At 35.6% G+C, this 17,590-nt stretch overlaps 2 protein-coding genes across 4 annotated transcripts; both read right to left on the bottom strand.

Moving 5' to 3' along the window:
* Positions 1 to 114: 114 nt before the first annotated feature.
* On the bottom strand, positions 115 to 9,872 carry LOC110714598. Of its 3 annotated transcripts, none has more exons than XM_021893141.1 (9): positions 8,702 to 9,872; positions 7,339 to 7,527; positions 6,800 to 6,892; positions 6,536 to 6,718; positions 6,351 to 6,453; positions 6,070 to 6,255; positions 2,981 to 5,409; positions 992 to 1,575; positions 115 to 857 (listed from the first exon to the last, which is right to left on the bottom strand). In XM_021893141.1, exons 1-9 carry the CDS (start codon positions 8,930 to 8,932, stop codon positions 716 to 718), a joined length of 4,140 nt encoding a protein of 1,379 aa, XP_021748833.1. In that variant the 5' UTR covers positions 8,933 to 9,872; the 3' UTR covers positions 115 to 715. The 3 variants fall into 3 exon arrangements, with proteins under 3 accessions (XP_021748833.1, XP_021748834.1, XP_021748835.1); XM_021893142.1 differs by having other exon boundaries at positions 992 to 1,572; XM_021893143.1 differs by having other exon boundaries at positions 721 to 879.
* Positions 9,873 to 10,887: 1,015 nt separating this feature from the next.
* Positions 10,888 to 16,464, bottom strand: LOC110714475. The gene is made up of 6 exons (XM_021892988.1): positions 15,860 to 16,464; positions 13,319 to 13,976; positions 12,504 to 12,971; positions 12,351 to 12,410; positions 11,840 to 12,256; positions 10,888 to 11,654 (listed from the first exon to the last, which is right to left on the bottom strand). Exons 2-6 carry the CDS (start codon positions 13,952 to 13,954, stop codon positions 11,244 to 11,246), a joined length of 1,992 nt encoding a protein of 663 aa, XP_021748680.1. The 5' UTR covers positions 13,955 to 13,976; positions 15,860 to 16,464; the 3' UTR covers positions 10,888 to 11,243.
* Positions 16,465 to 17,590: the final 1,126 nt, after the last annotated feature.

Raw genomic sequence — 17,590 nt, 5'->3', positions numbered from 1 at the left:
TAAAATGGAGGTTTTATAATGAATTTGAGTGTGTGTGTGTGTGTTTTGGAGTAACAGTCTCTTCCAAAACTTTGACAAGAATTAAAAAAAAAAAAAAATCAAGCTTACATCCAATTTTTGTTGATTTAAGATTTTTTTGAATGTTTATATTTATTTATAAAAAAAAAATTGTATACTCCTAAAATATACGATGGGGAACCCCCAATCCCCGTAACCTAATTTATGAATCAGGTACAACACTGAGTAAAACTTTGAACAAGGATAACAGTATCAAGAACTTCTAACTGCTATTTAAACTATGAGGGTGATGTTGCTACACTGTTTTTAGCAAATCTAACTAAAGGAAAACAAGTATAAAATGAGTTTTATCAAGAACCCCCTCCAAATACAGTGTGTAAAAATGGAAAACTGATCTCGACAGGGCGAAAGATAAGCCCTTAACTCAGTTTCTACAGCTACTTCAACTAAGTTACAGACTTACAGTATGTCAGACCCTAAGAAATTGCAACTCCCCGACTGCCTCAACCTGCTGCTTCTTTCAACCGTCACATTTGCTACTGAAAATGGAGATTTCCAAACCTTCATGTTATGATCTTTGGCTAGTTCACCAATACTCCACTCTTGGAGCAAGAACAGCCAGGAAACCGAGTTCCTAGTGTACCAAAGAAGCCAGCAGAATCCCTTCACCAACCCAACCATCAGAACCCCCGACCTCCTATGCTTGTGGTGCAAACATTGGAGCATGGTAATGGGAGTATTTCTCATTACAGATCTTCCCACCATCTTGTCCTGGATTTTGGAAAATCAAGGGTGGAAAGTCTTCATCTTTCAACTGATAGTTCCTTTGGGCCATTGATCTGGCAAAATAATTAAATCCTCCTGTTATAAAATAGTAAAATAGAACAGCATCATAAAATGACCTCTCATAGAGTATAATCACAACTCACAAGCTGGATAATGACCGAAACACATGAATGTGAATGAAAATTACCTTTGGAAGTGAGGGGATGATGGTTGGTCTGGTGAAGACTGTTGAGTTGAGCTACGATGAAATCTTTGATCCTCAAACGCTCTCCTAAACCGAGTTCCATCAATGGGTTGTGTTGCATCATTCGTGCCAACAACACTCATGGGGCCTAGAGAACCAAACTCAAGTTGCTCTCCGGGAGATACATAGCCAGAATTGTTATCATATGGATACAACATGACAACAGATGGTATCGAGGATCCATATGATGTTACTCCACTTGGGTTCATACCTGGCATCTGGTACATCCCATAAGCCACATTCACTGAGCTGCTCTGAGAGGAGCTAGGCAGTGAAGGACCATTTTGAGCCTGATACGAAGGTATATGGTCATGCCTGTAAGTAGACCAAGGCCTGTCAGCCCGACTCTCATTGGCTGGCAATCGATCAACCCTTGACTTCTCGGCTTGGCTACGGTTGTGACTACGACCAGCAGCTCTTGCTTTTGCGGCATTCCAGTTACCTTCTCTGTCACTATGATCACTTCTATCATAGTTGTAACTGTTCCTTCTCGCTCCAGAAGAATGTCGATCTCTCACAGAAGCCTTCTGCCAGTGACAATGAAATCATCAAGTGATGAATAATATTTTGAAAGAATATTAAAAAAGAGAGTGGACATAATTGAAAAAACCATAATTTTTTTAATAAAAAAAAAAAAGAGCAATTCATAACCAATACAAGCATACAACACATGTACATCGTCAATACAATTAAATCCTTTCAGTAACCACTTCATCTCAAACCAAAAGTCTGAACATATTGCATTCTACTTCATTACCATCAAGATTTGTTAGAAAAACAAAGCTTTGTCAAGATGTTTGATAGGCATGTGGTTGCTACTGAAAATTTTAAGAAAGCAATCAAGAAAGATGCTACAATTTAGAAAACCAAAAGCAAAAGAAAAGCATTACAGAAACAAGCAAAAGATAATTGATTGATCATCATTTTGCAATAAAAAATGGTACAGATCCAATATCTCAGGCAATCACATTATCACACAAAGGACCGTTGGCACTTTTGAGCACAAAAAGTTAGCAAAATTACACACACACACAGAAATTAGCACCAGATGCATGAAAAACTCTAAACCATTTAATAAATAAAAAAAATTAAAAGAGAGAGAGAGAGAGAGAGAGAGAGAGAACAAAATTTCCCACAGCCCCAAAAAACCTCTCATTAATCCTGCCCAGCAACTCAAACCATACCCAACTCCCACCACAGTGCCTCAGGCCTCAGCACGCAGATGATTACTGGAAAAATGTAGATACAAATCATAACAATCACATTTAACTATTTAAGAGACTGGACGAATTCTATACTTAGTCTTCTCAGGGGAAGGGATACTATAGCATATTAAAAAAATCTGATAGAGATCATAACAACCAAGATAATGACCAGGAGAATTTCTCTAATTTTCCTTCTTGCTTAAAAAAAAAGAGTATGGCATCACAAGAAAGCTAGAGGAAGCATGTTAGAAAAGCTGGCGTAGTAACAGAGCAACCCAAGCAGGGATAGAGAATGGACATAAAATTGCAGTTTGAGTTTTATGTGGGGGGTGAGGGGGGGGGGAGAGAAAAGGAAAGCTGCTGATGATATTTAAATTAGGGAAAAGCGATCTGGGGTTCTTCCAGTCTCAATTCTATAACATTTTCTAAGATTCTAAGGCACAACTAGACATTCTAAATTGGTCATTCACATGCAGCAAATCAAGCATCCAAAATGCTTAGAAAGAAAAACATCCAACCATATTACTTTTTTTTTTTTTTTTTTTGACAAAATAATCCTATCATATTTAACCATACAAAAAATAACAATCTCGTGCTATCTAAGAAAGTAAGAAATGAACTTACAAAACTAGTCAAAGTATCCAGATATGTAGACAATCAACAGAAGATCAACTGGCAAAATATGTACAATTGCATGCACAAATAAAAGTCTACAAGAGGCCCTTACAGGATTTGGTAGATAGGTTCCTGTTCCACTGCGGTATCTTGGTAGTTCATCAGCATAGTGTTGGTAGACAACAGGAGGTCTACTGGACACAGGCTGAACAGGGGGAACAGGAACAAAGCGTGGGCCGTAACTCATAAGCTGAGACAAAAGGTTAGCATTTGCTGGAAGTGGTCTTCCAGGACCATCCCAAGGAAAGCAACCCTGTAAGTACATAGGAGGGGCAGCAACAGGAGATGGGCAAACAGCTGGTGGAGGAAATCGAGGGCTCTGGCAAAACCGTCCAAACTGCAGATTTTGCCAATGGCTAGCAAAGTCACTGTTGAGAATATCAGGCTTTGGTTCTTCAGATGACTCTGTGGTAATTGCTCTTTTAATGGAATTATAAGTACTATAAACATCAGGAGCATCATGCCCCGCAGAAAAACCTATGCTTTTCACAGAATCAATATCATCAGAACCCACCTCTCCATGTGGAGAACTACTTGCTCGATCAGAAGTTCCAGCCTCAGGAGGAAAATGAAGCATTGTAAAGAAAGGCACAGGTGGTCCAGTGGGATAGAATTTGATTTGCCGTGAGGCGGGACCTAAAACCATAGGAGCAATAGGCATGACTGAATCAGACCCACTAGTCTGTGCCACTTCATAGCCAGGCAAGTGATGCCTTGGGACATGCAAAGTAGATGCATGTTGAGAAACTATACTTCTTTCATTAATTTCTACCCCTTTTGTGGACATACTATTCCAATCTCTATTCTCATCATCTAAATCAGCAGAGGAATGATTGTAGATGTTTTTGTCTTTACTATGAATAATGGGAGGTACTGAAGATGAAACAGCTGTTTTCCTTCCCTGCTTTTCCCTGGCCACCTTCGATACTCTTGTAGATGACCCATCCCATGAACTCTCAGATGATGTCTTACTTCTCACAGAACCAGCCTGAGAAGCAGAAGAAAACCTAGCACTAGTAACTCTATCATCTGAGTACACCTCATTTTCTCGATTATCTTGGCGCTGCAAATTTTCCACATAATCATCTCTCATTGATGTTCGAAGCTCCTTGGCAACTTTCGTCTGAGCTTTAAAAAAACTCCCAGAATTAGCCATGCGAGATGAGGGACCAAAGCTGGAATTACCAGAAGTCGAAGGCTGCCTGTCATCTACATGGTGCATCTCCAAACTTACATCATCTTGACCACCAATCGTAGTCACATCTCGCTCATGCCAATGATCAGTATCAGCACCCTGTTGTGCAATTTCCACAGAACTAAAATTCTCATCACCTTGTTCTATCAAAGCCTCAGATTTTGCAGGAAACCCAACTCCAGGAAAATATGGAGTCAATGGAGATGAAAAGCCCTGCTGAAAGTGTAGGTTTGCAGCCCAGTGAGGATCAATCACAGGAATATTAGCAGGGACCATGCCAGCCATTCCTCTCTGATTATATCCCATAGAAGCAAGCACTGATTGGGGTATTGGTAGAGGTAAATGAGAGGATGCCAAATTCAGTGGCATAGGTACCTGTCCACCAAAATTATGTAAAGAGGAGGATGCCATCATATTTACAAGATCTTGCTCCTCTTGATGCATTCCTTGTGCTCCTGTTACAGATGTATGATCCTCACTAACAATGCCAGTTCCAGAATCACCAACATGGCTATTTGAAACACTCATGGAATCAGCAGCAACATCTACAGCATGATGAGAATTGTACCTACCAGATAAGAGATCATCTGATGAGGATAATGTGCTTTGAGTTGACAGAGTTTCAGATGCTATGTTTTTCCTTCGGTTGCTATCCATCTTTGAAGAAGCAACCTGACTTCTCCCACTGTCAGTAGGTTTACCACGCCTTCCTCTTGAAGAAGCGTCATAATATGCATTAGTGAGCTCTGGACTTGACCGTGTTCTGGCAAAAAGATACTTCCCCTGTATTTCATTCAGCATGTGATCAGGTTTCAAGCTCTTTTTATTTCTATCAGCTCGCAAACTCTGAGCATTGCCTTTTCCAACCTGCTCCATAATCTCTGAGCTGTTCGGATTCCCAATGCTCTTTTGATCCTGTGTGCAAGAAGCTGCAGGAACTTCATTGTTTTTTGAAATGCTTTCCAAAGGATAACTAGCACGTTGAGAGGTTAGAGGCCGATTACTCTGAGGCACCCTAATCTGAGTTTCTTGAATTGATACATTATCACTAGCATTCTTGCTACTTGAAGCAATATCTTGATTGTTCGATCGATCATCTGGATTTGCCAGTGAGGGCCACAAGTCACTACTAGGGACATCAGGACGTACACCACTACCATGTCTCTCCCATGTGTTCATAAAGAACTGGTTCAACTCAATAACAATGTTCTCATCAGAACAGTCTAGTAGCCTAGCTAGCCTCTTTGCCCCAAACGTAAACGCACTGCGAATTCTGTAAAAGTTTCCTGAAATATTACATGTCAGGTTTTAAAAACATCCATTCAGGCTGATCAACGGGTAAATATGGAAAAAAAAAATACATACTTTCTCTATTTTTTTACTTGCAACGTTTTGACTTTAGCACTATTCACATATGCTACTATGACTACCTTTGATGATTTATAGTTTAGAAAAAGGATAGTCAAATGAGATCTTGTTAGATTTGTCTTGATTTATATTTCCATAAAATTACTTTAAACTTCATTTATTGATAATAAGAGAAATAAGGTAAATGAAGCAATGCATTGGCAAGCGAGAAATTAGAAGTGTTGCAACTTGCAAGTAAGAAAAAAGAGTAAGTATATTATATCATAGTGAACTAATCGATAGTAAAACCCAATCCCCATCTTTGTTAATCCAACGTGTCAGCTCTTCATCTCATGATATTTGGTAACAAGCATGTATGAGGAAAATCCTTTCAAGGAAAGGTTGCCTTTGAAAGCATTTTTCAATTACTGAAAAACATATTTCCCTTACTTTACAAGTTTACAATTTGAAAAACCAGATACTCGTCACTCTAATATAATGAAAGAATGCAGCTAACTAGATAATATATTAACTACATAGTTTAAACCTTAATAAATGTTAAAGTCATAAACTATCAATTGGTATAGGAATAAAAATACCTTTACTAACACTTCTTCCAAGGTTATTGTTCACACGCAAAGGATCAATGACATTAAAATGCTTCGAAATAAAGGGTTGTCCCTGATTTTCTAGGCCTTCCGGGAAGACAGCATATACAGAGCTACATGCATCAAGAAACAATTTACTAAGCAGCAAGTCTCCACTATCTTTGCGAGGAGGCTCCGCTGTGACATTAACCATTATAAGAATATCAGAGATAGCAATCACAATCAATTACTGAGATAGGAATCACCGAATCAGCTACAAATAGGAAGCCTACCAGTTACATCAGGAAGTGAACTAATGGGTACAGGACCCCATAAGCTGACACAAAAATTATCCCAATCAAAATTACTAAAGAATTCCAAAAAACGGTACAGAACCTGGAAAGGAAATCATATCAGTGGACATTATAGAGAGCATAGGATTTAAAACATCAAATGAAGAAAGATTTAAATATAGCACCTCTAAAGGTCCTGTGAAAGTATTATTGAAAACATGAAATATGTAAAGAACCAAGGTCTCCAAGGCATAAGTAGATATAAGCCCATGATGAGCACCCAATATACGACTCTCGTAGTAGCACCAAGCTTTGATCAATATAATACTACGCTTAAACAGGTGATTCTGATTAATCAAATGGTCAACCTGCAGTATAAATGTCATGTCATTCTAATCAGCACATAGCTCCTCAAAATAAAAATGCAAGTATTATAGGATAAAAATCACCTCTTCAAGGAAACATAGGGTGCATAGCCCACCCAACTGATTAAATGATATGTCCACAACAATATTTTCCACTAGACACTTTATAATTTTGACCTGAAAAAAGAGCACAAATGAAACATCAGTTCTATATATAATCTAAATTGTACTACCAATGTAATGTTGTTGTCCTAATTCAGAGTATACCCCCTTTCAAGAAGCAGCTGTACTCAAATGCACTGTTTGACTACGTCGATTTAGCCTTTAGAAGAAGTTAAAAGAAAACATATATTTTATTACTAGTTCACTAAATTACCCTGAAAGGTTAGGAAAAAATCTACACATTCTAGATGAGTTCAGAAATAACTGTAATATGTAGCGGCATCACAATACAAGTTCAAAAGGTCAACATACACTTTGCTAGTCTAAGCACAGCCTCACAGAAGAATTCAAAAAAATTCAGACAAAGAGAGGGTTGATAATATCCCGACAATGTTTAATGAATGATGGCAAAGGAAAACACAAAATGGGGCAAGAGCAGATGAAAGGAGTGAAGGACTCACTTCTGCCTGAATATACTGAACCTCTTTCACATGAAATTCAGCATTTTCATTCTTCTCTTCACTTTCTAGTATATCACGCACTTGAGTAGCCCAATTATTCTTAAGAGTCTGATTTTTACTAAATGCTGTTAAATCAATGTCCCCATCCGGCAAATATGTCTTCAAAGGAACAGACCCAAAAGTGAAAACCTGTGAACAATAAATACTAAGAAATTATAGGATTGCAAAGCAACGGCTAGATATAACTATCAACAGATATCCATGTACAGCTGACCCTTCTGTGCTTAAAGGATCTGATAATCTCAAATGAAAAATAACATTGAAGGGGAAAGCATAAATAAACATTAACAAGTTGTACAAAGATTGCAAATGACAATTTATGACAATTTTATTATTCATGCTGATTAAATACGGGTCTGGGCCGCACCCGTCACGGGAGAGTGCAAGTCCACCGCTTTTACAAGACCAAGGAGGTTCCACCTCAAAACCATATGGCAATGAGGGGAGTAGCCCCTTAGCCTTGTATAGTGGTGGTAACTCTTGAATTCTTTCAATGTGGGATTTCATTACCACTACACTCCCCTTTTAGTGTTTAGTGTTTTAGTGTGGGACAAGAGATGCTCACATGTGGGTTGTTCATGGGCTCAACACTCCCCCTCACATGTGAGTTGTCCATAGTGTTTGGCCCAGTATACCTTAGCCATTAAAGCCCCGATCGTGGGTTTGGCTCTGATACCATGTTAAATACGGGTCTGGGCCGCAGGCCGCACCCGTCACGGGAGAGTGCAAGTCCACCACTTTTACAAGACCAAGGAGGTTCCACCTCAAAACCATATGGCTAGATCAGCATGAATAATAAAATTTTGTAGATAAAAAAAAAATCCCTGTATTTTATTTTGTAGAGTTGATGGGTTTGCTCTTTTCAGCATAAATAATAAGTTATCACAAAATTGTAATTCGAAAAAGTTCCAAAAAGGTAAAGGTTGCCCGAGTACAATTCACTACTAAAACAAGTTCCTATAAACTCCAACATCTACAGATAACAGATTATCAGGCGAAAAGGATGAGTCTAAATAACCAATGAAAGTGCTTCAAGCCTTCAAGGGACAAATATTGGAACTACCAAATGCTGAAACCAGTTGTTTCGTTCACATGATCACTATAAAAGGGTGAACATGGACTAAGGGACACAATTGAAACCGAAACAGCATTGATAAATTTAAACAATAGGCAGGGAAACATAATGTACTACCAATACTATTACTAGCACTAAATGAAAGGGAAATTTCAAGTCAACCAAGCAATCAATCTACCCTAAAAAAGTACGCCTACCAATTAAGCATTCTAAAGAGTGTAACTTCACCTGACAAGGGAAGCATTTCATGATCAACCGCTGCACATAATCTGCAACAGCATTTCGCCTTTGTTCAGATGGCTGGTTGGGCTGAATGCGAGCTATAAGCTCTTCGATTCTCTCCTCGGCTTTCAACCACCGTTCTGAATCAAGAACACGAATAGCCGAGGCGGTTTCATTGGGCAACAGCCCATTCGGATGTAGCCCACTCGGCTGTGGCCATCCCTCATGCCCGCCCATGCAGGCAAAGGCTAATTTCCTTTACTCCAAACTCTACTCCTAAGTAAAAACAACACTCCACCCACCAGTAACACTAACAACCCAGATTAAGAATATAGCACAATAGATACACCCAGAAATTATTCAAAATATATTCCCAAATTTGCAAACTATCCCAAAATTGAACCCCAAATAATAAGAGGCAGCAAAAATATGTTGTTACAAACTACAACTTCACTATATAAACTACAAATTTGATGCTACAACAACAACCCCAATAAAAAAACAAATTGTAACCAAAAAATCCCCAATAAACAGAGCTCAATTGAATAGATTAAGGGCAAATTGGGTTACCCAACTTTGGCAGAGAAAACCCTAGCTTAAAAAATGGAGGAACTTTTCCAAAGTGGGTGCAATAATATGACGCTTGAAATGTCGAAAAATGAGTAATTTAATGCTAAAATTGATAGAAAAAGGAAAACCCCAAGTGGGATTTAATGCTTGTTAATAAATTTCTACAAAAGTTTAATGCTACAACAATAAGCACCATCAAAAGCAGAGGCTATGGATCGCAAGAAAAAAGGAAATACCCCAACAAAATGGGAAAGAGAAGAGAATTAGATTGTGGGTATTTTTTGAGTTAGGAAATTTGTAAACAAATAAAGAAAAAAAAAGGGTGAAGAAAGATAGAGAGAATCTGGTGGTGTTTGGGGAGGAGAGAGAAGGAGAGGAGGAAGAGAAAGGAAGGAGAAGAAAGAAAGAAAAAAAATGGGGGGTTTTGGTTTTTTGGGAATTTGATTTGATTTGGTTTGTCAAATTGGGCTAACAACATCTTGTTCACAATTGGTGAATTGGATTTTTTTGCCCTAACTTTCAAGCTTAGATGTGTTGTAGTAACTAGTAAGCTATGTAGCCCAACATTATAAATTTATAATAGTCTAAGCATGAGCTTATTCTCTTCCTCCAAAAAAAAAAAAAAAAAAAAAAAAAAAAAAAAAAAAAAAAATTGTTTAATTGGGTTAAGAAAAAGCTTATTCTCTTACATTTTTTGCCTAATTATATTTTTTGTCTTTGAATGAATGGAGTATGAATATTTTTTTTTATGATATTTATAAATTGAAATTCAATGGATATTTATAAGTTCATAGATTTTGTTATCAAGCAATCTGATAACAGGGATAATCCACAGGTTATATTTTGAACATTAAAAATTTAACTTAATTAATGATAAGAGGATTCGAACCCCAAACCACTTACAATATATAAATATAAAGCATATGGTATAATTGTTTTAAAAAAAATACATATTCATTCAAAGAAAATTAAATCATAAATTACATTGTATATTAATGATTAGTTAGTCTCATGTAGTAATGCGGGGCATCACTCAGGCCCAAAGACTAGTTATTATTTAAGGAACACAAAATCAAACAATAGTTTCATGAAATCATTTGGAAATTAAAATTTTACTATTAAAGGATTTAGTATGTAGTACATATCTTAAATTTTGAAAATTATCGTCTTATGAGTAAACAAATTATATGAAATGTACTTTGACGAATTGATTATCTATTTATTTAATTAATATATTTTTTTAACAGTGGAATCTATTTGGAAAATTGTTAGAGAGTAGACTATATATAAAGGGGTGAAGCCCTAAAAAATCAACCTAAAAGGATTTATGATGAGCTGAATGGAGTAAACTACAGTCTGTTAAACAAAAGAGATAATGTTATGTAATTTATTTTTAAAAAAAAAGATAAAAGATGTGCGACATATATAGGAGTGAGTATTATGTAAGAAAATAAATACTCGTATAATTTTTTTTTTAAAAAAAGGCACTTTAGAAAATAGTCAATTTAGTGTTTTTTTTTTTAATGTTTAGAGAGCCACAAGGGCAAGTTGATTTAGAATAATGATCCACATGTAAATAATGAAGTACAATCTCACTTACTCGTTACAATAGAATAAATAAATTGACTAATTATGCAAATTAAAGCAAAACCCTTGATTTGTACATCCTAAATCAACAACATACAAGTTTTGAATCTTGAGTTAAGTTTTTGAAATTGGTATATATACATGGAATGTACAAAATAGTCCTAGTTCCAACTATGATACTACATATATACATGTGTCTTCTCTCTTGATCTATTTATTTCATTCTGTTGTTTCTATTTATTTAGACAACATTTGAAGTTGGGATAACATGGGTCTTCTCTCTTCATCTATTTATTTCATTATGTTGTTTCTATTTATTTAGACAACATTTGAAGTTGGTTCTTTATCCCAATTCCATTCTGCGTACGATTCATTCTTGGTACCGATAACATCACACGCTAGTCACGACCTCCTTCCTCACTGAAGTATTTTCCAAGACACCTTCATGTGTCCATGAATATTGAGATGAAACCAATGGCCATACCATGTGTTTCTCTTTCTTGATTTTTCGGAAGGCTATCTTCGTATACTGCTTCATAACCACGTTGACTGCCTTTGTATAGTTGCTTGAGTCATGATCTCTGAGGATGGTTCCTTCCGAACCATAAGCTCTAGGATCACTTAGAGTTTCTAGAGGGTGTGGAGTATTTAGAAATTCCCTCAAAGCATGTGCTATCAAATTAGGTTGAGCCTTGTCAAATGCATAAAGAGCACACCCTTGCGGAAGCAGTGGATGAGACGGGGATAATTTTTCAGTTGGTTGAAGAATAAATACTTGCCCTGTAGGAGAGTACAACATTTTCTGCACGAGCAAGCAAATCGAACAAGGTCAGACCGTTTTCATGTTTATAAAGTTTTTATAGCTAATTAAAACTAGCTAACACTGGTTCAATGACAAAAGAATGGCCCTGTTGTATTAAAAGTGAAACTGAGAGGAGTACAAAATAGGCAGTAAACTACAGTATGAAGGTTTAAGAAAATACTTACATGCTTGTTGAGACATGGGTGTGATCTGAAAGATTTGTTTAAACGCTTTAGGACCTGTTCAACTTGTCTAGGATAATTGCATGAGAACGCTCTAGGAACAATATCCCTATGCATGATGACATTTTGAACCATGCTTTCGTCGAGCTGTAACCGTTTCAGGATTTTTTCACCACCACAAAACACAAATGGTGATCCAAAAGTAACTACTGGTAAAAGGATTGATGGCTTGACAGCTTTTCTCGCAATAAGCATCATTTGGACTAATAGTGATAGACTGCCCCCTAGAGAATGTCCTGTAAATTGAAATTTTGCATCTTCTCCATGGGAATCTATATGATTTTGGATTTCTGGCATCAATTGTTCGTATATTCCCTTAGCTGCTTCGTAAATTCCTCGATGAACAGCTGCATCTGTTTCCTGTGTTTGTAGATAGTGCTCATTTAGGTTTTAGAAGCCCTTCAAATCTCCAATTAGTTGATTAGACTATTGATAATAACAGTTTCTCTTTTACCTCAAAATTGGCAGGTTCAAAAAAAAGGTTTGTTTGCCAAGATGCCAGTGATTCAGACCCCTGCAACAGTACGGTAATATAGACGCACAAAGTTTATACAATGAAGGGTTAAAATGTCTTGAATCTATGTCAAAGAAGAGGAGTATAACTTACCTGGATTACAAAATAGCGCACATGAGTACTTGGATCATCACAAATGAACCACTCACAAGGGGAAGAATGTAATGATTGAAGTTCTTTTGCAGCCGCTTGCTTTTCTTTCTCCTTCGCCGCCACTACTGTTGTCATCGTTGTTGCAGCCATTTGCGCGGCCATCTCTGAATTATAACCTCTCGGCACAGGACATACCTCTCTATTTGCTGCATAAAAGGCATCTCCACTGGTACTAGGATGAGATTCTTTTTTGGCTCGATTTTGAACATGACAAGCTGCTGATGCAGCAATTTCGTAGGCAACAGAAGGGCTAACTACATAATCCCTTTGCTGTAGGTTTTCCAAGTTATCTTCTTGTTGGTGAGCAGAATCTTTGGCTAATATTGCGTTCAGTGCAATAGCCTTCGCTTTCTTCTCCAATGAAGATGTTATGAAATGTAGACCATGGTATTGTTGCAAGTCATGAGCCTACATGTTTAACATATTCTCTTAATTTCCCATCTTTGTGCTTTTAAAAGAGGGAAAAAAACACACATACACACAATCTTTTTGTTGATGATCTCATTACATCTGATTTCTTTTGTAGATCAGCATTATTCTTTTCAACTTCAAAAATAAGTTATAAGAAACAATGTTCCAATAAATTGAAATAAAGGGGTGACTCAAGTCCAATTCAACACTAAACGGAGATTTATAAGTCAATATGAGTTTCAATAATACTACACACAGAATAAGCAATTTTCAGGCGGGAAGAACAATGACTTAATGAACATTAGAAACCTTTTTTTTTTTCCCCAAATACATTAAATGCATACCTTAAGTTCTGGAATTGAATAAGCTTTGTTACACAGGTAAGATAGCTTAGAGAACTTCTTTGCATCAGTCCAAGGCACGTGAACGAGCAACTTTGAGAATGACTCTAAATCGATTTTTACTTCATCTTCTGTCTCTCCATAGTCCACTAGACAACCATCTTCTCCATTACAATCTTCTTCAATCTCTTCATACCTACAATCAACTTCCTTCTCCTTTCTACCCTTCCACCGCATTCTCAGCTCTAGGAGCCTTTGCACCCAATTCACTCTTTTCACCCTATCTTCCCTCTCAACTTCCTCTTCCATTTCACTATCGCTCAATAACTTGTCATCAACTGTCGTCGTAATGTTCTCATTCCCAACCTCAGTATCAAACAATAGTGCATTTATATGAGTTGAAGAGGTGGAAGTTGGACATGGGTTAGAGAAAATCCCAAAGGAGCGGATTGATTTCAGCTTATTTATTCGGGTTGAGGAGGATAAGAGGTTGTTGTCTGAGCATGATCTTCTAATAGTAGCTTGTTTATATAACTCTTCCCCGGAGGATGACCGTCGAAGACTACCATTCTCCCCAAGGATACCTATCCTAGCCGCGGCAATGTGGGATGTAGATATATTCATTGAAGAGCATGCCATGATTGCCTTGTATAAAACTTACCTAAAAATATAATGCAAAACATATTTATATTATCATCATTAGTCAACATCAAGTTTTCTGTTACATGTTTCTTTTGATAATAGATTTTGTCAAATGTTAGAGAAGAATAGACCAACTGAAAAAAAGATTTTGGTGAAAACGTTTGGTTTAATAAAAAGATTTGGTAGTTAATACTTTTAAACAATCTAGAGTTGCCAAATTTGTTTAGGTTTGCTTTACCTTAAACAGCTGCCAATAAGTTGAAGTTAGCAGAGAAATCCAAAATTAGGGTGATCTCTTTTCACATTATAACTCTTTATTTTCTAGACAATTGCCAATAATCAAGCCATATATGCTATGCTCACCTAGTGACCTTGGATGCAATATAAGACTCCGATCCCGTTTGTTTCAATTTCAAAATAATAGGCCGCATTTCTAGTTTGATCAACTCCTATTTGATGGTACATCACAATTTAATAGATCGAACCTCCATTTTTCTGTTACTCAAAAGAATAACTTTGTAAGTCAAGTCTAGGTGTGATTATTCACCTTGTCTGAACTAATCAAAACTTAATTGAACATTTGAACGCGTGTGAACTCATCTTAACGACTAAACTTATTACTCGTAGAACTTATCTTAGGTGTAAACTAAACTTGATAGCCCAACCTTTAACTTATTTTTCTAGAGACTAAGGGTCTGTTCAAATCTGAGCTGAACTAAATTAAATTGATTGGAGCTGAGCTAAGCTGAATTGAATATTTTATGAGGGATTGTAATTAGAATCCTAAACTGATTGGAGCTGAGGTAAACTGAAATCAATTGGTCTTGTATGGACCCGGTCTACAATAAATTATTGTAGACCCAAAATTTGACTATTTCAAATAATATAATCACATTCTGGATGATATAATCACTTTCTTAGATGATATAATTCTCTTTTTGTGAGTCATATTTTGATCTCATATTAAACCATTTAATGAGATTATATAATTATCTTGAGGATGATAAAATTTTAAAATCATCTTTTGAATGATGTAATTTACTATTTGATACTTTTTATAATGATAAATTCACTTTTTGAGCGATACATTTACATAACAGTTTCAAGATGATATAATCACTTTTGTAATAATATAATCACATTTCGTATGATATAATCACATTCGTATGGTATACTAGAAGGTTGGGTCTACAATAAGTTATTGTAGACCGGGTCTATTCTAGTCTTTATAAACTGCAATTAAATTGAAGTGAACAGGCCCTAACACGGATAATTAGGTTTTAATATACGAGTAATGATTACGGGTAAGATCTTGATGGTAAATAGGGTTTGTAAATAGTGTCAAAATTCTAACCATTATATCGAAATGAATGGAGAAATAGTTTTACTCGTACATGGTAAATTTTCATGTTTTGTTTGTTTGTTTCAAAACTATCAAATTTGAACGGTCAACTTCATACAAGGTACTTTGTATAGTGTCACCAAAAACATTAAAATCGAAGAATTTTATAGGACAAGTCTGTAAAATTAAAAATAAAAGAAAAGGCTGTAACCTTGTAGACTCCGCCTGTTTTTCTTTAGACATGATTGCAACTATCTCCGACTCTCCTCGCTAATTATTTATTAATTAATCTAAATCAATTTCTACTCTAATCACATTATTATAATGGTTCAATCCTAACACGAATAAATTAAAAAATAATCTGTTAAAGGCCTAAACTCAATAAAATTAATACCTAATTGTTAAACTAAACTACATTCTCGAAATTTTTTGCAATAATTTCATAAATAGTGATTTTATGTAACATGAAATCAATCTCAATAATTCGTAACCAAAAATAACCACTCAAATCGAGTACAGGAAGAACAAATAGAGACGAAGAGAATACTATAAAGTAATACCTGGATTTGTATTTCAGTCTGTTTGATTCAATGTAAATCAAGGATGGACGACATGCATGATGATGAAAGAGCTTGAGAATGTAAGTGTGTGGTGGGCCGGGTCGGGCCAGGGTTTGGTAAAAAAAATTAGAGAAGTTTGAGAGTGACATTCATATTGAGATCCGATGATTGTGATCTGTGAAATAGAGTTGTGGTATAAAAGTACGGTGTATTAGTATTTATATATCAATTTATTGAAATTTGGCCACGACTTAAACCTTCTCAAATATTCTTGTCACGTGGACAACGGAGGTTTCGGTGTTTTCAGTTTGGACCAGTCTTTTCCTAATTCCACCTTTTCACCCTCCGTATTAAGGCGTTGTTCTGATTTACTAAACTGAGATAAAGTGAAATGAACTGAAATGATTTATCCTAAAAGTTACTCTAACTCACATTCTTGCCCTCCCAATTTCTTGAACTTAGTCGAGTAAAAAAAAAATTATCAATGTCCTAAATTGTCATTATATATGTTCAACTAACAAACAATTACAAATAATAAACTAATTTTACCAGACAACTCTACATAAAAAGCTCTTACAAATCAGCTAGTCAAAATAACTAATGTAACCAACTAACCATCAAGTCAAAACAGCTAATACAACTAGTTCTTATCAATCAGCTAACCGCTAATTATCAAACAAGGCCTAAAATTAAGCTGAAGAAAACAAGGCATAAGATATTCAATTTTTTTAAAAAAAAAATTACTTATATCAGTTTCAGTATAATTTAATTTAATTCCATCGATTCAAATCAATTTTATTTAATTTAATTATAGATGTATTTTATTCACCTTTTTTTTTACTTATATAAAATTAATTGAACTTATCTACACTTAATTAGACATTAGTAAAACTTATTTTAGTTATAATTTAAATTTAAAAAACTCTTATCATAACTTATCTAAATTAATTAAATAAACTAATCTAAAGTTAACTGAATTAGAGCTTAACTATCAATGAATGAACAAGATTATAACAGCCTACCTAATACCTATGAATGTTAGAAGATGAAGATTACAAGAAAGGGGCATAATTGTGAAACAACAGAAATAGTCGGTGGAATATACTTTATTGTTTGGTAGTGGGTATCCTAACTAAAAAGCAAAACATTGGGACAAAAGAGGAAAAGCACAGATCTGAACATAACAGTAAATGAATGAAATAAAAGAGCCAAATGTGTGGTTGCATGAACTCAGATCAAACGGGTGCATGTCTGTCTAAATTTCAAGTATTTGCTTCATATACTTTGCATCTTCATCCCATTTCAACGGATGAATGGTGCTCTAACTATTTGGGACTATGGGATACTTATACATGTACGATCTACACCACGCCGTGTAGCATCTATGTATTGGGAATTTCGAGTTTCCACCGAGTTTAATCATACCACCAACCAAGGCGTTAGATTTTTGGCGTTAAGGTTGTTTAATCAAACTATTACCTCCGATTTTTTTTAATTGCAACTTTAGAATATTTTATATATATATCTCTCAAATAACATCTCAAATTTACAACTAAAAAAATCGGAGGTAATATTTAATAAGTAATTCACATGTGAGTTGTGATTAATTGTTTTAACATTTTAAAAAAAAATATCAAGAGAATAACTAACATATGAACTACGAGTATAATAGTATAAATAAATAAAAGTCATTTTGTTAAATTCTACAATTGGTCTTGTATGGACCCGGTC

The sequence above is a fragment of the Chenopodium quinoa genome, unplaced genomic scaffold (genome assembly GCF_001683475.1).
Source record: "Chenopodium quinoa cultivar QQ74 unplaced genomic scaffold, ASM168347v1, whole genome shotgun sequence".
Taxonomy (NCBI): domain Eukaryota; kingdom Viridiplantae; phylum Streptophyta; class Magnoliopsida; order Caryophyllales; family Amaranthaceae; genus Chenopodium; species Chenopodium quinoa.
This window is presented reverse-complemented; position numbering and strand designations above follow the sequence as displayed.